The sequence below is a fragment of the Centrocercus urophasianus genome, unplaced genomic scaffold (genome assembly GCF_019232065.1).
Source record: "Centrocercus urophasianus isolate 14NV4802_14NV808 unplaced genomic scaffold, USGS_Curo_1.0 seq_20, whole genome shotgun sequence".
NCBI lineage: Eukaryota > Metazoa > Chordata > Aves > Galliformes > Phasianidae > Centrocercus > Centrocercus urophasianus.
Genome location: NW_024884756.1, coordinates 15,039,261 through 15,061,114, shown reverse-complemented (window position 1 = coordinate 15,061,114; position 21,854 = coordinate 15,039,261). Strand labels below are relative to the sequence as shown.

The 21,854-nt window shown below is 37.1% G+C and overlaps 1 protein-coding gene across 7 annotated transcripts in view; it reads left to right on the top strand.

Moving 5' to 3' along the window:
- The window catches only part of OSBPL6 (oxysterol binding protein like 6), a 76,727-nt gene that overhangs the window by 16,305 nt on the left and 38,568 nt on the right, over positions 1 to 21,854 (top strand). For all 7 annotated transcript variants that reach the window (XM_042822220.1, XM_042822218.1, XM_042822219.1 and 4 more), the window contains one exon: positions 18,922 to 19,157. In XM_042822220.1, the coding sequence (XP_042678154.1) occupies positions 19,014 to 19,157 (144 nt within the window). In that variant the 5' untranslated portion in view covers positions 18,922 to 19,013. The remainder of the gene's footprint in view (positions 1 to 18,921; positions 19,158 to 21,854) is intronic.

Sequence of the window (21,854 nt, the reverse complement as noted above, 5' to 3'; positions counted from 1 at the left end):
AACAATACATTCACTATAATATTCAAAGTAGTTCTAATCTCCTTTTAAAAAAAAAAACAAAAACAAACAAACAAAAAAAACCAACAAAACTGTGTCTATAATTGTTCAACTTTTTTCTCTTCCATTTATTTTATTCACTTGCAACTTGATTAATTCCTAATTTCTTTTCTTCTGCTCGTGTATTTCCCAGGAGATTTCCATGTATTATTATTTTTATTAGATTAAAATAGGATTTCTGAAATATTTTCTGAGTGTCTGCTATTAATGTAATTGGGAAGGGACTCTCCTGGCTGTTTTTTATTTATTTGCTTGTATCCTCAGTTGGAATGTATTGTGATGTATCACTATGCAAGTCAAGTGGACGGGTGAATCACTATGATGTTAGATTAGAGTCCCCCCCCTCCTGTCTTGCTTAACTCTTCAGAGGTATGTGGTCATTGGTAATCACTTATTTCTGTTATATTCTTACTATTTTTTAAAAACTTTGTTACTGTGGCATATGTAGTACACATACAGAATAAAATGAGGTATATTTTACATTTACCCACATGCAGGTTGTAAGTGAAGGGTGCAAGCTGAGCTCCAGTTACAGACTTCTAGTGTGCAGTGTGGTCCAGGATCTGCTTTTGGCATTGACTCTTTCAGAAGTTTTTTTAATAACTACATAATGAGTTTTCATGTCAGAGGGGCAGAAGTCTGCACTTTCATATAAATCATTCTTGGGAGTAAAGGAAGAGATGATAGCTGCCTTATTTGGTCTGCTACATGACACGAGATAAAACTTGTAACTCTTGCAACAAGTCCATGATACCTATTGGAACTGCACCGTATGTTTTTAGCAATAATTCTGCACTTCACTCTTACCAACTTCATTTAAAAACATAATACTGTGGAAGAAGAAGCCTCCAGAGTTATGAGTTCCAACCTACAATGTCACATTTTGTAGTGGACATTAAGTGCAGAAAGTCTATATAAGCCCCTGCTCTGGCCAGAAGTCAGAAATACACCTAGCATCATAAGTCCTACTGCATCAAAATCCCAGAAATAAAGGAAAAAACAAACAAACAACGTGCAGTATGCTACCAGGAGAACAAGACTCTCTTTATTGTCTTGAGGTACCACAATGACTTGGACTTGTTGGTATATCCCCAGCAAAGTCCTTGTATTTGCCTGTCATGTGCCTTGCTGTAGTTGTGAAAGTTGTCTCGATGACTGTGTCAGTTCCAACAGAAAGAAGGTCACAGTGGTTTTAATATACAAACTCATAGGAAATATGTTGTTTGAGTTGCTTTTTTTATGTTCCCTAGTAAGTGTAGGAGTGGTTTTCATAACCTATGGCTTTTTTTTTTTTTTAAACTGAAGGAAAGAAAGTTCTCAAAACCCACTGAGAATGAGCAATGTGAGATGGTCGAAAGGCAGAGAACAGGATGGGCAGCTCTGCTGCTCTTTGGTTTCTGTTGATATACTCCCTGAGCTGGGATGTCCAGAGTGGTGATGGGAGGTCAGCTCAGGTGTGGTAAGCACTGAATCTCATACATATTATCTTTAGTGGTCTAAGGTAGGGTTTCTTTGCTAAATTGCAGATTATATTCCAAAACATTTTTTTGTAACATTAGTTTATGACAGAAAGGAGTAATAACAGATTTTTGTCTTAATTTCAAGTTGTTATATTTTCCAAGAGCGCAGGAATTAATAAGCAAAGTTATGTTCAAATAGGAAGAAAACAAAGGGAGGATTATATTTATTAAAAAAAAGCCTCTTTAAAATAATTGTTTTAAAGATTTGACTGTGGATTTTCACGCTACTCAGAATCAGATCAGCTGCAGGCAATTTATTTTTAGAGTATTAGCTTTATTGAACATGAAAAAGGTATCTGTGTACCATCAAAAATCTTTGCATTTCAGCTGGTATACTACAGGCAAATTTTGCTGATGGAGAAACTATATTTTTTTTCAATTGAAAATGGAAATATTTCTTTCTGAATTCAGAATTACAAATGACAGTAAATGCAACAAGGTCTATCAGCAGGTAAGAGTATGGCATGAAGAACTATTATCTGTACTGTGGAAAGACTTTATTAGGAGATTTATAACATTCTGCCTTTTATTCTGATACATGCATACTTTTGACTAAAATGCTTTCAGTACAGTGATGGACTTACAGTTTTGCTTTATTCTTCTTTTGCTGTTGCAATTTGCGTGACAAACTTCAGGGTGTTCTTTTATGAATTATTTGTGCTCTGCCTTAGTCTGGAACACATTTAATGTGGCCTCGAGGAGTTGGTGCATATCATTGCTAGGGATGAAGAAGCTGTAAGGAAACATCTGATCACTCAGCTGTGCTGCTCCCAGTAGGGATGGATATATACCACCACAAGAGGCACTCTGCTGCTCCTAGGTTACTGGGAAATGGTTTTGTCCCACTGTTTTTTAGGGTGATGTATTTGGCCATTATGTTATCTGACAGTGGTTCAAGAAAGTGTGTTGTAGCACCACTGTCAGGAGTGTATCAGCTTCTTTCAAAGAACAATTATTTAATGACATTGTTTTCTCCTTGATGGGCTTGCTTTGCAAGTGATGCATTCCTTAGGATGCATTAGGTCTGTTGATTGTGTGGGGTAGATCTCAGTGAGAAAATAAATTGTTTCCAGGGAATTCTGGCATTTCTATTGGTATTGGTTTATTACAGTCCTATGCCCACTACAGCCCTTGGCTGTACTTCAAAAAGACAATGTGTACCAATGTTGTATGGTTAGGTTTTTTGTTTGCTTGTGTATTTTTTTTTTTTTTTTTTTGAGCCTCCTCAACATTTCTGCTCTAAAGTATTCATTACATCATAAAGCATTTATTGAAATCATTGGTTCTCGCTAAGTCCTTAAGCCCATCAGGTGAGTGAGTAGTCAAAATCTAAAATATTAATATTTCAAGAAATTCAAATTAAAATAATTATTGCTGCAATTTTTGTGTGAGCTTAGGACACTGCAGAACATTTTCCCGCTTTGGGAGTGTGGACAGTGAGTCACAGGCTCTTCTGTCTTAAATGGCTTGTAGGAGGGAGGGTAAGGCAAACCCATATTCCATGAGACAGACAGAAAGGCATCACCATTCTGGGTTCCAGCATTGGCCCAGCCACTGAGGGGGTCCTTTCTCTCTGAGAAAGTCTCCTAGGGCTTCTTTTGGGCATCCTTTCATGCCTGCTAGATTTAGGGGGTTTGCTGTCAACACATTTGTTCATCAACAGTTTCATCAATAAATGGGAGTTCTGGACAGAACAAGGCTGTTTCCTCTCCAGAGGTCTCCCTTCTCCAACCATATTTTCAGCCTTTTGCCCATTGTCATGGCAGTGGTCTTATCTTGCAAGGGTTTGAATTAATTCCAGGCATACCACAGGTAAAGCATTTTTTGTTAGGGTGCTGCACCTGATGGAAACTGAATGCATTACATCATTTTCTCTGTGCTAGTTAAGTTCTGTTTGGGTACAAACAGCTACCTCTGTATGGCTCAACAGTTAGAAGAGAGGTAGGTTGATGTTCTCTCACTATGAAAATTCAATGAAATAATTAAAAATCTGTAGAGCAAAAAAGCAAAATATAGGTATTTTTGTCTTTTTTTATATCAATAAACTTCTATTTTAGTTAACTTGGTCAACAGAGAAAAATGTAATTGCAAGCAGTTTTTGTTTCTCGTGGAGTAGCAGTTAATTGCAGTGAAATGTACAAGGTGATGGCATGATGACTGCTGTCCTGTGCTCTCTGTTCTTTAATTTCTCCATGCTGCTTTGAGTCCCCTGATTTCCTAATGTTTTGAATGCAAGTAGTAGTTTCACTTTTCCCAGATGGTGAGGAACTGGAAAGAGTGGCTAGTTTCTTCAGTCAGGAACACACGCACTTTAACTGCCACTTCTCTTGTCAGCTTGTTCAGGCAAGTCTGTGCAGTGGCTGAGCAGCTGAGGAATACAACATAGATGGTGTGTGACATGCGTAGGTATTAGATCAAAAAGAGCAGAACTGACTTGTTAATAGGTGTGGACTACTTGGATAATTCTGTTTATAACTGAGCTTTCCTCATACTAAAGTGTAATAGATTTGGTTTTAAGTTTGTGAGTATTGTTTATTAGGATATATTGTGATCAGGTCAACATAAGGAATTGTGTGTGTATACATGTGTATGTATATTTTTTGCAGTCATTTTTGTTTTGTATTTGTTCCTACACTCAATGTAGGGAGATTGGTTTCATCCCTTCCCATTTTATCTAATAGGGTCATGAATAGAGGTTTTAAAGGAAAGAGTACTAACTTCAGTTTATATATATAAATATATATATAAAATATAATTTATTATAATAAATTATATATAAATATATAATATATAAAAATCCACATATATATATATATAAATATATATGTGGAACAGATAATGTGTTTATAGCTGGAAGGTGCTTATAGAAAGGGATACCTCAAGACTTTGACTCTAGTCCATCTGATTAAATGTACCATCTCTTGAACCCTTCATAAATTAAGTGGTGAGTCATTTCTGACTCAGGCAAAGAAAAAACATCTATGATGAAGCTTGGCTTTGAAACAATACTGAAAGCTGGAACAGAATAAAAATATGACATGTTGGAAGTCTGGACATGAAATTATTTTAGCATCTCATTTCTTTACACTTTTATTTGTCTAGTGGATGAAGAAATGAAGAAAATAATTCTTAAAATATGCGAAACTATGGTCTGGGAAAGCAGGCTTGTGCTCTTTGCAAAGTGGTTTTGGTATCTTATCTCTTGCTGAGGTGCTCTCTGGGAGTTGGTGGCAGAGCTCAGCATAATGTCCTAGTGCCAGGAACAGTATTTCAGGCAGGGCAGTGTTCTATTTTGTAGTATGAGAGGAGGGGAAAAACTTTTTTTTTTTTTTTTTTTTTACGGAGCACGGTAACAAATGCAACCCATTAACAGCATGTTAGTGTGCAACACTTTTATAAGGCAGACAAGAATAATTCTAGAAATATCTTTCTGGGCCATGACAGAGCCTCACATTAAGTTACAACTGGACACTGAAGAAATCTTCATCTCAGTGTTGCCCTCTGGATGTGGTGCTGATACATTCTGATTTTACATTCCTGTGCTGCAGAAGAAAGACTATATTTAGAAGCAGAAAATAACCTAATCTCTAATGCTGTATGTTAGGGAAATATCCATCTGAAATGTGACATAATTACTAAAAAAAAAAAAAAAAAAAAAAAAAAATTGAGTCGAGAAAAAATGCATGTGCATGCATATCTGTCTGTAGTCCATATTCCAAATGTTGCCTCTTCCTCCTGCCCCAGTACAGTAAAACACTTTGGAAGTGTGCTTAAGAGAACACGTATATGATGAGTTTAGGGTAGTACGTTTCAGTGCCCTTGCAAATCAATTCATACTTTGAGATATCTGGAGCTACCATTCATGTTTATTTCTGAAACATATTAGTTGCACGAATTAATCTTCAGTAAGTAATCTTCAGCCATTGTTTTGGTTGAAATCTTTGATATGTATTAATATAAACATTGCAAAATTAATGGCTCCTTGCAGCACAAAATACAGTTGGTTCAGTTGTCATATGCATTTTTTTTTTCTTTGGAGATGAGATGGGTGACAGAAAGTAAAGGAAACAATCACAGATGAGAATGTTCAGTGGAAAGCAAAGGATAGATATGCAGAGAGATGCTCATGCCCTGTTCTGAAACTTTGTGGGAGGGCTGAGGCAAAGATACCAGAGGTTGAGAAAGTGGAATTTGGAGAGAGAATAATAAATAAATAGAAATAGTTGTTGGATTTGTCATAATGAGGCAACTTCTGATGATTGAACTGTCAAATGATAGATGTGTGTGATACAGAGCCTCTTTCTGTACTTGAAGTAGGCAGTGGGATTTTACTCAGGCATGGTGCTGGGGTTGCAGCGGGTCATTTAGAAATCAGTTATGTGTCAGCACTGGATAAACACGTAGGAAGGCTGTTTTAATGATACATTTTCAGTTGTTGCTGTAGGGCCATAGAAAATTGCTTTTTTCATTCTGTCTGAATGTTACACAAATTGAAAATGCTTCACATTGTTGCAAACAATTTGTGGACTTCAGTGCAAAGTTGCTGCCTTCTATTGTCCCTCAAACACTTGCTGATTCTAAAAGCTTCTGCTAGGTTACTGCAAACTTGAGAAAATGAACTGGGGCCATATTTTACTATGTTTTCTTCAGGACAAAATACTGCAAGCTGGTTAGTTCTGTGCTGAGAGCATTTGGCACTTCTACAGCTGTGCTTTGGGTTACCAGTACACAAACGCTGTGTTTATACAGGACAGCAAGCATTTCACTTAGATTATTTGAGACAGCAGCTGCATGGTAATTCAGAGATTTCCTTTGGTGCTTTTTCCAGTACTTAAAAATTTTACATCTCCGAAGTGCTTCTCAGCCTGTCTTTCCATTACAATCCCTTCACAGAATTACCAGACGTTTTTCTTGAGCAGGCTGCTTGGAACCTCTGGAACCACTGAACAAGGTTGGAATACTGCAAAGTCATACTGCCTTTACCCACTCTGCGGATGCAGCTTGGCTTGTAGTTGCTCACTGGTCCTGAGGCAGAGATCTAATTTACAGTTATTTGCTACTTGCTAAATTTAGGTTGGACTGCTTTTCTTGCCCCCCTTTTTTTTCTTTTGTTTGACACAAAGTTGAGGTATTTTAGAGTTTGTTTTGTAACTTTTTTTCTAAATTGCGCAGTTAAAAACAGGATTGTCTGAATTACATTTTGGAAATGAGCATTCTTTTTTTCTCATGTTGTTTATAGGTCCACAAGATAATTACACAAGATAATTCCCAGTATTAAAAGATGCTTTTCTAGTTGGGATCCTTAGTGTTGACTTAATGTAGCCAATGAGAGTGAAAATCTCTTAGTGCCCCTTAGCTTTATTGGGCAGCTGTGTGAGTGCTTTACATGAGCCTCTACTGCCAGCACTTCTGATACAGAGCAGAAAATACATGTGCAGCGTTGCCACCAGAAGCTGGGATAACCTAATGACCATCCTTGTAAACATCTATGCTGCTGGATAACCCTGCAGTCCCTCTGGGATATTTGGAAAGACCTGCAGCAGCTCCCTGCTTGGTTGTTTGTCCTAGATGGTTAATAATTTTGCCTAGTTACACATATGTAAGAGTTTTATTGCTATTCTTCTATTTAAAGTATGACTAAATGAGTTGGTAACAGAAAGATTGGTAGATAATGGTTTTATGTGCCATATATATCCAAAGCACATACAGCAATTCATGATACGGTGTGAGCCAGGATGTGTGGGTGGAAGTGTCCCCCTAATCCTGTTCAGGATGTCGTGCCCATTCAGGGAAAGTGCTTTTACTGAAATGCTCCTTTTCTTGGGGACATCTTCTTAACTTGCAAAGGAGGGGACATCAAGTTAACCTTTAATCATTCAAACAACAGAAGAGTAGCAAACAAATATTTCAGCTGCAGTGAACCATTCTGAGGTTGTTCTTTTTTTTTAGTGTTTTAATACTTTTTTGATGCAGTAAGTATATGTGTTTTAAAAAAAAAAAAATTAGCTATAATTCTACTACTGCTGCTGACTTCGATAAGTTCAGTGTCTCCTACCTTCCAATTCTATTTGCAGTTTTTTGATAAAGAGATAATAGTACTTACATCACAACAATAAATAAATAAAATCAGCTTTGCAGTAGCAAAAGGCAGGAAGAACTGCTTGATCCTGCCATGCTGATCTTTCCATGGGTCAAAAATGGCGACAGGTTGAGTCTCCCACTGTAGGCCAGCAGTACTTGGTTAATCCTGTGCTATGTTAGGTGCAGGAAATACTGAATTTTTTGATTTTTAGGAGAAAACTATGTAATTCATTGCTATATTACATAGCTTTTTACACATTTCCGTGCATGTAATGTAACAGTAACTGTATTATAAAGCAGGAAACGGAAGAGACTGAACAGTCAAGTCATTCCATTACTTTGCTCATGTTCACGAGCGTTAGAGAGCATGGTGTTATTGTGTAAGACACGAAGTTTTCAGTTATTTGAGTTGAAACAGAAGATTTCTTCTAAGTTCTTGATGCTACTTGCATCTTGCATTTCCTTTATGGATCAGGTGGTGGTTGATGAGAAGCTGTTGCATGGCTGATGGTTCATCTTGGCTAGCTCCTCCATTGGAGGGAGGTAGTCAGGACTGCCCGAGAGCCCTCTTCCAGCGCTGTACATAAATTTCATAAGTTTCTGCAAGACCTTCTTATTTGCTGGGAAGGATGCTAAGGCCTGTTGGAAGGCAGGATGCTGAAGTGTGGTCTGGACAACTGAACCTGATGTTTGACTGTTTATGATTGGTTAGCAGCTGACCAACTTGAGGTACTTTTGTGAGCTCAGGGAAAAACGGAACTAATTTTTTTTCTACAATAATTCATTCACCTTCTCTCATCCAGAGAAACAATTTTTCCCAGGTTTTTTTCTTCCAACTTCTGTGATGCATGCCTAACCTTGCTGTGGGTTTCATGGTTGGTCTGCCTCACTGCTACTCTGAGTAGCTCTCAAAAATGTCCCTAATGACATCTATAAACCTGAAGTATGAAGCTTGGCATTTATAGATGAAGGAGCAATATGTCATTTTATGTGGGACCCATTTTTAAAAAGCTTAAATTCACCTTATATAGTCAGGGTGGTTTTAAAATTCACAGAATCACAGAATTGTAGGGGTTGGAAGGGACCTCCAGAGATCATTGAGTCCAAACCCCCTGCCAAAGCAGGTTCCCTACACCAGGGATGGTCAAAATTGTTTATCAAGTGTCCTTGTCAATGTACTTAAATGTACTTTTGACATTACAATGATTCCTTTAAAAGAAAAAAAAATTGTTCAGCTAATAGTTAAATCAAGCTTAAACTAGTAACTGAATATGGAACGCTGTATTATTGTGGTATTTCTAGTTAAGAATGTTTTTTAAATTTTAACAAATATACCAATTTCCTTGTATTTGTTGATAGCATTGGATAACAGTTATTTGCTGATACCATTAGCAAATTGATGCAACTCTGAAAAATGATTTTTTTTTTTTTTTTTTTTTTTTTTCCAAAAAGAAAGAAACTTGTTTCTTACTGGTGAAACAGAATGATTATTCTGGACCTCTTTAAAATGGTATTGAAATTAGGCACTTTGGATTTTTCTTCTGAGATCAGTTTGGGAGTCTTGTGTTTGGACACAAAAGAAAATGTGTTATGTCTCAGTAAATATTCATCTAGCGCACAATGACAACCAGTGTTGTGCATAATTGGCAGCCACTTTCCATTTAGAGCTTGAATGGAACTGTTATTTCAGATCATTAATGTGGACATTGTGAGAATTGATGGCAACATACAAACTCTGCATCTGCTGTGGCTGACTTGACTCTGTGCTAAAATTAAGCACCTTAAAATGCTTTTGAGCATTTCATACAGATGAAAAGCATTGGTGTAGGTGCTGATATTGTTGCTGTTGTAACTTTAAGCCCTTCATTACAAACCTTTTGCAAAGAAAATTACAAATTACACATGTTCATATAGGGGTGAGGCGCGCTGCCCATGAAAGCTGTTTGTTCACGGCATTTATAGCTGATGAAGGGGAATTACTTGAATGTAAGCTGCATCTGCCATGTGGTTGAACAAGATGCTGAAGACCTAACATGCAGAAGTACACTTAGTGCTGTGAGATCCATGGGAATTACCTTACTCCTGCACCAAAGTGACCTTTTAACATTTCTGTCTATAAAGTTTGTCAGTTCTTTAATTGAAGTGATACTTGTCTAAAACTTCTCAGCCTCAGGCTATGTTAAAAATCTTAAAAGTTGTGAGAAATCATATTAGATGCTTGTATTCTTTTATCAATACTAAATAGGGTGAATTTGTTTACAAGCACGTCTTGCATTTGAGGAGACCTCCTCTGTGTAAGGAAGCAGCTCTTCCTTGTAAAGGCAGTTTTATTAAAGTCCCTTGGCCACAGTTTGAAGTTTGGCATGTTTAAAGGAGAAATCGTGTGACATACTTAATAATGCAGGGAGATTATTTGTGGTTTCTGCCTGCTATTGGATGCTGTTATAGAGTATATTTCTAAGATGAAGTAATTTGCAGAATTTTCTTGACTCTGTTTATGTGTTTTTTCTAGTTTTATAACCTGTCTGTGTATAATAATTGATACTTTTTTGAAGTAGTTTTCTATTTATAATACTTTATAATACTTTTTGGTAATCAGTGACTACTGGACAGCATACAGCCTTTCTGTGATGAAAATGTTCTAGGACTGTAGAGGTATTTTTTTTATGTGAAATGTGCCTGAGGGCATTTCTATTCTCAGATCCACCTTTGTACACAGGTGGAAGCAATTTAGTGTAGTGTAATTTCAACTGAAATTGCTAATAATGTTGGAGGTAGAGTTCCTGTTATAGCAGATGTTACTTTTGTATGTTTTTACACTGTTTTCTGTCAGTGCAGTTGAGTGTTCATTTATTAGTATTTCAAAAGCAGGAAGAACTAAGCATGTTTAACTATTGATGTGTGCTGGGCTTTATAACAGTGTGATGATAGGGAATATTCTGCTTTCCTTTATGGAAGAGTCAAGAGATAACTGTGTATTAAAAGGAAAGGTTCTTTTTGTTTGCTTTGCCACTGACTGCTTCTGTCAGGAAACTACTTCTGGAGCAACTCGCTTGTTCCTGAGTTCATTTGAATTCCAGTCAATGTATGGTAGAGTATGCAGAAGCTTCAAAAGCAGCTATTCCATTTCATTGTGTTTTCAGCCTCAACTGAGAGTCCTAATGGTTTTGTGAAGTGCTCAAGATGTTTTTTGTACTGCACTGGCATAACCTGTAACAGTTTATTTTTCTCTTCTGTCTTTCTAATGAAACTCACTGAATGAGCCATAAAGAAATTCAGGTAGTAATGAGATAAACAGCCTCCCTGTTCCTTCTTGATGTTTGATGTCTTGATGTTTTCCCAGTTTAGACATAAGCTATTAACTGTATTATCCTGTGTAGCTCTGATCGGCTGTGATACTTAATGTTTGTCCAGCTAATTGCTTCCAAGAATGAAATTCCCATAGTGTAACTACAGTTTTTGTTCTTGGATGTGACCTTCAATTTGGCAACCCAGAAACTACATTGCATGGAAACTCTGATTAACCCTCCAATTTTGTGCATCAATTTTCTGTGACCTGAACGAACTCCAGCAACCCTGTACTCCCATAAATACGTTGCACTTCAAGACAGCAGCAATTTCTGTGGCATCCTTCTTACAGTCATTTCATGATGCACTGTTCAAAATTCAATAAAATAGGCATTTCTTACCTTGTTCTGAGACACAGAAATCAACATTTTGTGCTATATTTGAAACATGCAGCAAAAATGTAAAAGTGATGAGGTAGTGGAAATGGAACATGCAGAGAAATGAGAGATAGGTTTATAAAACATGGGTGATAAAGTGCATCCAGACACGAATTTTGAGCACCACAAGCATGTATCATGCTCCTACACTCAAGAGGCTCGGAAGCATTTTGTAGGTCTACATTTGTAACCTTTCATAAGGGAAATCAAGCTCTGTGCTTTAGATCACTGCCCAATTGAAACTTGCATATAAAAGCAAACGGAGTCTTTTGCCTTCTGAAGTGCTGTTGCTTTGTCTAGGTTGCCCAGAACTAAAAAACAAAACAAAAACAAAACAACAACAACAACAACAAAAAACAGAAATCATTATTAAAATAAAAATAAGGGACTGCTTGCTATTTATTCTTGTCCGTATATTTATTCAGGAGGTTTTTTTAGAGAAAGAATTCACTGAAAATTGTGTTGTTTTGTCCATAAAAAGCACAGTACGTGAAAGCATTTTCTGAGTTTTGATTACAGTTTTCAGTCTTTTTCTGTCTTATATTAAAAGCTTGAAAAAAAAAAAATCATGCCTTGAAATTTTTTCACAGAAACAGATCTTTCAGTATGTGATATAAAAATGAGATGGAAGGATGGAATAGTATGTGGTGTTTTTTTTTTTTTTTTTTTTTTTTTTTCCCTCCTGTTGTTTTTAAGCGTGTTTGAATCATACATCATCTCGGAAAGGATGATAATATATAGCATTTAATTTTTCTTGTTTTTTATCTAACTGGGATATGGTGCATTGTATTTCTGTGTTTCTATGTGTGTTCACATATATATACATACATGCTTAAAACTCTGCTCACAGCAGTCTGTTACAAACACATGAAACACAGGTCAATATACTACCTCTGTATTATGCTAAAAATTTCAATGCCATGCAAATCAATATTCTATTGTAGTGGCAGCCTGAGAAATGAGAAACAACAAAAATCCTGATGAAAATCTTTGAGTCATTTCAGCTATTGAAACAATCCTCAGAGACTGGGTATGAGGTGAACGCGTATTTTGAAATTATCTTTGAAGTTGGAGGTTTGGAATGCTGAAATGCCACTAATTGCCATGTGTGCTTCAGGGATCTGAGGAGGGTGGAAAACTGCTTAACTGTGTAGGCAAGCAGAAGATAGGAAAGGCAGATTCCATACTGACCTCTTCTTGCCTGAATCTGATTATCAGTTGTTTGACCTCATCCATCTATTTGATGAAGTCTGTCAAAATGGTGTGTTTTACTGACATATATGCATGCAGGTACCACTCTGGAAAAAACTTATACATTTTTATGTGTTAAGTGTTAAGTCGTACCAGTTGTGAAGTGCTGGGAGAGCACTGTGTCATTAGAGAATGGCATTGAAGTAAGAGCATCTCAGAGGGTGGTTGCTGGTGCAGCTATGTGGCATAAATGTTTTAAGTGATAATGACTATGAAACCGAACAGAACTCCATAAAAAAAATAAAAACAGAAACTCCAGGGATCCTTCCCAATAGGGCATTCCCAAGATGAAACCTAAGGATGTTTAATAGGAACAGTCACCAATTTGGGAAATGCTATCTTAATTCATTTTAATTTCTTTAATAATTCTTTCAAGTGCGTGCTTTTGTGGAGGTTGACAAATGTAGAGCTGTAAAACATAGCTGCAATGGAAGTTCTCTCTTTTTTTATTACTTTGGCTGCATTCTTACCAGTCAAGAAGATGCAGTAGTGTAATTAAGAGCAGTGGTACAGGTTTAGACTTTACTCTTAAACGTTGTATCTTGGCCAGTTAATAATGTGATCTAGAAAATTGCATGTGGAAATAGGTAATAACTGCTTTTGTCTGGCATCGTAAAACAAGATGTGCATTTGTTATTCAAACCTCAAATTGACAACTTTTAAAATACTTGAACGAGCCGAGGGAAATGAATTCTAATAAATTCTGTCTTAAAAAGCATGTAGTGCAAAGAGACTTCTTTTCTTGTAGCGCTTAATTTGTGCCTATTCACAAATACTGGACCTAAAAACAATCAATGTTCCCTTAGGTCAGCAGTGTTGTGTTGGTAACTATCTGGGGTTTAAAATGCACTAGTCAGAAAGTCAGGACATGCCTTTTGATAATTAAGCTGAATATTAGCCTTGAAAGTTATTACTGGAGCAATTCTGCTGTTGAAACTGTACTAAAAAAAGGGTGTGGGAAAGTGATTTAAATGATAGGAACTAGTGAATTTCTGGATTAAAAAAGAGAAGGTTGTGTTCTTCGCTTTTTTTCCTTTTTTTTTTCCCCATTCTGTAAACATGCAAAATTCTGTCAATAATTCTTCTGAATCCAGAATTGAATCCTTATGACTTCTGACAGAATCTGTAAATAAAACTTATCTAAAAACTAATTGGGTAAACTATCAATTTTTAGGAGAAGGTTTTAATCTGTTAGGAAAGTAGTGGTTTTGTTTTGTTTTCTTTGCTTTTTATGGTATTTTCTTTTTAATGAATCATTTTTAACAGGACATAGAAATGCAGTAAACCTTGAATCCAGAGCAGCTATTTCTGATGTTGCCAGAAGCAGCAATGTTTTGGCAGTGGTGGCAGTCTGGTGACAATACTTTCTCAGATGGGTGGATGGGAGCTGCAGGATCTGACAGTAATGTTTGCTTGTTTGGCTAAGGATCAATAGAGAGTATAACTAAGGAGCAGCTGAGCTGCTATCCTCAGGTTAGCAAATGAGGCTGTTTCTTACCGAAGCCAGCTGTTAAACTATTGTCTGCAGAGTGGTTTGCTAGATTACTTATGTGGTCTCTGCTCATCTTTCAGCTTCTTTGGATTTGGTTATTGATCAGATTGCATGCTGTATTTTCACTCTGTCACTGTACACATAGAGCATGCTACAGAGTTCGTCTCACCCCGCTGAATCATAAATGTTCATGTGGCTGACTCACATATAGGGATTGTAAAGTGATTGATTTGCAATTTTATAGAGAGGGGGAAGAAAGAAAAATTGCTTATTTCCCATTAATGGTCTATGAAATTGCCACAGCATTGAGATATATTATTTCTATTACATTCTTGTGTTTGCAGCAGGGGAGCATGGTTAGGATTTTCCCGCATGGAAATCAGTGGAATCAGTGGGGGGGGGGGGACAGGTTGTTGTGTATCCCTCATAACATGGCAACAGGAGTTGTTCTCTGTTGGATGTTGCAGAACAGAATGAGCGTGCTGTACAGATGCATGCTTCACACAACCTTCTCCTTCCCGATGAATAACACAGCCTGTGTTGATGCATCAGTGTGAAGATGGCTTTGGTTGGAGGAATGCCAGAGACATTTGCGTATTTTTAGTTAACTTAAGCTCAGAGGCAGCATTCTGCACCCTAAATTGTCTTCTCAAATTATGCCAATAGTGCATAGGTTATTAAACAGACTCTAAAGCATTCTGGGCATTCCTGCAGAAAAGAAATCAATCAGAGGATGCGAAGAGCCAGTGAGAAATAACATCGCATTTGTCACTGAAGTCTGTTTTTTTTTTGAATTAAGATTTCATTTGATGTTACCCATTGAAAACTTCTATTAATGTAAGATGCAGGTTTATTTATAGTTCTGTATTTCTGCAAGTCATCTGTTTGTACACTTTGTCCATTAACATCCATATCTAATGCTAGACGAGGCTGCCCAGGGCCCGATCCAACCTGGCCTTGAGCTCCAGGCATGGGGCATCCAAAGTGTCTTTGAGCAAGATCGTAACAACATTGTTTTTTAATGTTGTTCTTTTAGGTTTCTTTATTTTCTAGAAATATTCTACCACAGTATGCAGCTTGTTTGTGTTTCCAGTGAAGCTAACAGCAAAATTGCCGGTGATGGATGAAAACAAAACAAAAAACAAAACAAAACAACAACAAAAACAAAACAAAACAAACAAACAAACAAAAAAAAAAGTGAAAAATGCTTTGAAAGCATTGGTTTCATTTAGGTAAATTGAATTGGTTCACCAAAAAATGAGATATATAATTGTTTGCTTCAATCTTAGTTACAGAGAGACAAGCATCTCTTTAAATCAGTTTCACAAATTTATTTCTACCATGCTCTGAAAAAGATGTACTACCTAAATTTTAAGCCAAAATTGGAAGATAAGCTCTAGCAATGGAGACAAACAGAATCTAAACTTAGTGTTCAAGAACAATAGCAAAAACCTCAGTTCTAGCTCTTGCTAATTCACTTTAATATCTTTGTTGTACTTATAGTGCTCATTTTCTCAAATATCCTACTTCTGGTTTTTAACTTTTGACCCTGAACTGCTCCTCCATCAGAAATTTCCGTGTATAACTAATAGCAGGTTTTTTTGCTTCTTGCCCTATTTAACAGGGGCAGTAACTTCCAATGTTTGCTTCTTCAAGTGTGAAAGGGATATTTTAGTATTACGCTTCTTTGTGAGGGACAGCAGTTGATAAATAAAGTGTGGTCTGAGAGAGCTACTGATTAGCTTTAGGCTACTGGTTAGCTTAGGGAACACCACAGAATCAGAGGAGTTTGGCTTAGGTATACACTGCTGTTTTATTTGGCTTCAATACCTTTTTTTTTTTTTAAAAAAAAAAAAAAAAAAAAAGAATTTTAAAGCATTTCAAACCTAATGAGTACAGAACCGTTTCTGCTGAGTACCACTTGCTAGCTTTGCATTTGCTTTTACAACAGCACCTACGCTTCCCGAAAGCCTTAAAAACACGTTTAAAGCGCCAGATCGCCGTCATCCTGTGCCAAAGCTAAATATAAATGTTTCCACACGTCAACTGAGTGAAGATCAGATGTTTTAAAAAGCATTTGATTTTCATTTGCCCAAAGGCTGCTCTGCTAAAAATTTTTTCAGTGACCTCATGGCTGAAAGTGAATGAAAATTTGTCCTTTTAGCTGTTTCATAACTTGACTGTTCTGCACAGCTTTGTGACCTGGGATTATTATTTCTTTGTTCTGCTATTTCTAACTTTCATCATTTGAGTTTTGATTTGTAGGAAAATTGCATAGGTCTTGAGGTATCATTGTCAGTGCACATCTTTGACTGAAATTTGCCCGATATGTTTGTAGGATATGAAAATGCTGTTCAGCTAGATCAGGCCTCTCTGAGAGCAGGTTCATTAAGCTTTCACTTTGATGTCCTGAAACAAATGTGTTGTGTAGCCTTCTTTTTCAAAAACTGTACTGCTGGTTAATGCCCTCCCAAGTGCTGTTCATTTATTCCTTAGAGCCAAATGTTGGCTTTCCCTCCTTGCTTTTGTGCATCTTTCATCTATGGAAGATAAAGTTCAGTGCTTTTTAGTAAGTTGTATTTTCCAAAAAAAAAAGACAATTTGACCTGATAACGAATGTTTAAAAATGTTTAGTATTTGTCTTGCTGCATACAAATAATACAAATACTATTCACAGTAGTGCTATTGTGTGCGAACCTTGATTTTAATCAAATGCAAATGGAAGCCTGCAAACCAAAGTGGCAAAATGTGAAGAACTACAGCAGCTCTGGAAGATGGATTTTTTTTTATTTTTATTTAATTTAATTTAATTAATTTATTTATTTATTTTGCATTTGAGGCTCACCATAGCTGAACAGGGTGCAGAAGAGGACTCTAAATGGGAGCAGAGCAGAGCAGAGAGGAGCTCAGTTCTGCTGTGCCTGGGGACTTGGCTACAGTCAGCCAACTTCAGTGAAACAACTGGCAGCTGGCTCTGTGCCTGCAGCCCCAGGTGGAGTTCTGCTGCCTGATTAACCAGCAAGCCTTGGCTGGACTTGGGGGAAGCTTGCTGGATAGTAGGGAGATCCCAGGGTCAGCTACACAAGCTTATCTCTTGGAGCTCTTTTGTCTATCCTGGTTGACTCCACTGCTGGGCCTGCTACAAGGGACTTCTAGGTCATTTTGCTCAGAGTGGCAAAACTAAGAACTGGAAATAGCTTCTGTTACTAGTAATAACATTTTGCATCTAATAAGTTAAATTGCTAGTGAGCTCTAGTGACTTCCTGCAACCACTGTCTTGTAGCTGGCTGGAGCAGATCCAGCTTATCTTTTTAGACTTCTAGCAGGAGTGTTTCAACCAGAGAGGAACAGAAAAATTGTCAAGATATTCAGGTTGTATGGGCTAGTGAAACAGCTGTGCCCTCCCAGCCATGCCATCAGCATTCTGTGTGAGCCCTACAGATGTTACACGGGGTCTGTAATGCTGCAGGAGGCTCCTTAATGGAGATGAAAATTCATCCACGGGATGAGGATGAGTTTCATGTTTGCGAAAGTACTGACAAAATAATAAATTGAGATTATTTAACTTTCCACAGTACAGTAAGCAGGGAAGGTGTTACATATTTTTCATTTTAAAATGACTTGCTCATTAGACACAATTCCTGCAAAAGACATACAGAAGACCTGTGATACTGCTCAGATTGGGCTCTTGAACAATGTGAATTTTCAAGTGTTGCCAGAATAACAGATGACAGCATGAAGTCTGTCACTTACAAGCTGTCACAGAACTTGACTCCAGCAAAAGAGTGATTGTTAGGGTGTAATATTCTGAAACTGCTGGCTGCAAGATGAAATGTAATTATTTAGCTGCCTCATCTGGGTTTAGGAAGATAGTCTTGCATGGCCATTTGTTGTGACTGGAGTAGCTAAAGCTGTGTCTTCATCATGTCATAATTTCTTGAGCCCACGATCACTTCTGAGTGTTGGTTAATGTATTTTGTCCTGATCTCATTAAGTACGGTGCATGGCAGTACCTTTCTCCACACCCATCTAAAGCCAGCTGTACTGGGCAGACTCTTGATGTGCTGTCACAACAGCATTTTTGGAAGGACATCGTGTTTCTTAATTAGGGAAAGAGCAATGGAGAAGATGGGTGATAGTCTCAAGCAGAGGCATCATTCCAGGAAATGGTTTTATCTGAGGCTGGTTAGCTGCTCAGTGGGATGGGAGGAGGAACTAGGATGCGGAAGTGTATGGAGTGAAATGAAGGCAAAGAGATTGCTATTGTGGGCAAAGCAGACTCAGTCTGGGGAAAATTAGGTGGACTTATTGCTAAATAAAATAGATTTGGATAGAAAGAAATCTAAGACATTAAACCTGTACCTTACCAGGGCGTGGATGATGGGCAATGGTCAGTACGGAAATTTTCCCTTCCACTCTTTCCTCCTCACACTTTTCTCAGGTTGAAGTGGGTTCCCTGTGGGCTGCACTTACGTCAGGAATATCCATTTTTGTTGTGGCTACTGAGGAGTTACTTGATAGTGTTGAGATATCATGTAATATGAGATATTGACCGCTTGAAATGGATTGTGAACTTTGTGTGGGAATTGCTGTGAATTGCCTAGGCCTTTCCATTGAGGCTTTTGGAGATATCGTATGTGAGAATGTGTTTGTATTGGTTAGAATGAGGAAAGGAAGTAAAAATTCGAGAGGTCGGTTGAATTAAATAGTGACTGTCAATAGATGTCTGTGCTGCAGAGCTATTTTAAAGTGAAAATGTATTCATTCTCCTTCTCTCACATTTTTCATTGTTAAGGTGAAGTTCAGCTGAGTTTAAACTCTTTTGGCACTCCATAAGCTGTGAAACAGAAGAATGCAGAAGAGTATCCTTTGCCTTTTAGTACATGAATGATAAGAGCACAAGATCATTACTGCAAGTTTTCTGCGAAGATGAGTTCGGAGGAGAAGAGTATATCTCCTGCTCACAAAACATCCACTCCATCACATAGAAGTGCCTCCTGTTCATCATCATCTCAGAGGGATAGGAGACAGGTAAGGAGAAAATTCTGACCTGTGAGACGTCTAGTGAAATTATTTATTCCTGTAGAGTTCTTTGCAGTATGAGCCTACAGTTGCTCTGTTTTTCTTTATATATAAAAATCTCTTTGTTAACTAAACTACAGAGATGTGTCACCTTTCCTCAAGATTATATTTCAATTCTATTTAAATGTTATATTGTTAGTCCTCTATGAAAGCACTTAAGATTTTAAATATAATTTGGTTTACTGCAAATTTACCCTGATTGCTTGAAGTCATGTAGTAGCAGTCCAGTTATGTTAGACTTCTGTCTATGTGAATGAATCGCATTATTTCTCTAGGATCCTTTTCAGAAAGGGGTGTACTATTTCCACTCAAAGCAACCTGTGCATCCTGTGGGTTTTTTTTAGTGAGCTGGCTGTACAGTCTGGCTCCAGCATCAGGGGCCTTTTAGAAAGCATCAAGAGCTATTATCACAGATCGTAGCTTGTAATAAATGCAATATTTGGGACTGAAATATTTGGTTAGAATAAAAACGTACTTTGAAAGTTGAACTTAATGGGAATCTTAAATACTAAATGAGATTTTAAGTTAACACCATCCTGTTTAAAAAGAACTGTGGAAATATTATCATTAATGCAATAATGTCGTCTTTTCAGCTAAACAAGAGAAAGAGGCAGCAAAAGAACTTTACTTAGTGTTTGTGTGGTACACATTTACTTGAATGACTGTAGCTTAAGGAGGTTTTCGCAGCCACTTGAATGCCAGCTGGGATGCTTTTTACTCACTGCTGCTGAAGTAGTTTTCTTTTTTCTTACCTGAATTGTAAAACTCCAAAGACAAAGTATTTTGGCAAGTGCTATAACGTTTATGGCTTTGAGTGTAAATAGTCTCACCATCAAGTATATTTTAACTGTTAAACAGTGAAAAGAATTCTGATATGTGTTTGTCAACAGGCAGAAATTGTCTGGAATTTTAAAAAATCATTTCTAATGCCTTTCAGTTTAGGCAAAAGACAGATGATAAATACTTTCCCTTCTGGGTTGTATAGAAATAGGGATAGCTGTATTTGGTTACATTCTAGTTACTGTATGGTATCCCCTTAATTTTTTTGCTAATTTCACTTGAAACTTTGTTCTGAACAAAAACATGTTTTATATCATTCTGCAGTTAAATCCAAAGAATGGAAGACTTGTGAGGGCTACTTATTCTCCAAATATTGTTTGCAATTAGGTAGTTTGGTAGGATTGTGCAAGGGAGAATTAAAAAAAAAAAAAAAAAAAAATTGCCTTTGGGAATATGTGTTACCATAAATCTAGTAGCTACCATATTTGTTACCATGGCAACAGGGTAGTGTAAGGTATACCTGTCATTACAATGAAATGGATGCTTAACTTTAAGTCTGTATTTGGTCACTGACATGTGAAGCATGAATTTAAAATAGCCTGAAGAGGTTGATGGTGTGATGGTGCATCTAGAGCTATCTTAGATCCAATAATGTCTGAAGGTGCTTAGCTAGTATATCTAGGAAATGTGGAATGGAAAGGAAAAGAATGAAAAGCATTCCTATTGGTGTTTTTAGTGATAGAGGCAGGGAAATATTGAGGAGAATGAATGGATCAGTGATTTTCTTCTGCAGCTGGAGTGAGCAATACAGCATGAGATACAACAGTACTATACCCAAGGAAGTGAACATACCAGTGGTTCCTTTCTGCATATTTTTAGATGCAGCAAATCATGCGTATTCTTTGTACCACCAACTGTTACAACTGTATGTCTAATTTATTTCCTCACTTCTGGCATTATTTGTACACATTTTCCTTTTTGTAGGATTTCCCTAGAACGTAATCATGGTTGAGGCTGTAGGGGATTTTGGTGTTTGAAAAAGCTTGAAAGTTTTCTCTTACTGCCGCCTCAAACTCTTCATAGGAGCTGGGAAAAAAAATCCTCTCAAAAGGCGTAATCTGTATGGATGTGCAATGTGATATGACTGGGTACAGTGTCAATGTGGCTTTCATTGTCATATATGAGGATAACACTTGATATTTCTAGATGGTTAATGATTGAAATCTTCCCATCATATAATTCTTGTCAAAGTCACACTAGCAATTACGGAACAGTTTCCCAATAAATTATGGTGGGGGAAGTTGAATGAGTGTGAACTTGGCTATGATAAATCATCTCAGAGAGAGTGGAAAATGTCATGCTGTATATAATGCTGGCATTTTAATGTAGCTTTCTTATTTGTGCAATATACATCACCTAAGAGAATTAGCAGTCAGCAAAAGCTTTGACATTGCCAATTTGCAGTCTCCATGACTACGTAATTGATAAATGAACAGAATGTTTTGAAGCCAGCAATAGCAAAAAAAAAAAAATTGGGATCAAACTTTTATTGTCATAGGAACTTCAGTGTCATTTGTTCTCAACAAAATCTTGGTTGATTTGGATGATCAGAGAGGCCCACGCCAGACCTCTGTTGTTTAACTCTTGGGCTGAGCCATGCTGAAGGGCAGTTGTGTGGTCATGATGGGCACACTGCAGAGAGGAGCAACAGAGCATATAGTCTCCGTCAATTGCAGGAAGACTAGCACTGTTTGTAGGAAGTGCAGTTACATTTTGTAAAAGCATATGTTATGTATTCAGTCTGGTGATTGTAAAGTCTTTGTGCATGTTCTGTATTTTAATTATTGACTAAGTACGCAAGTCATA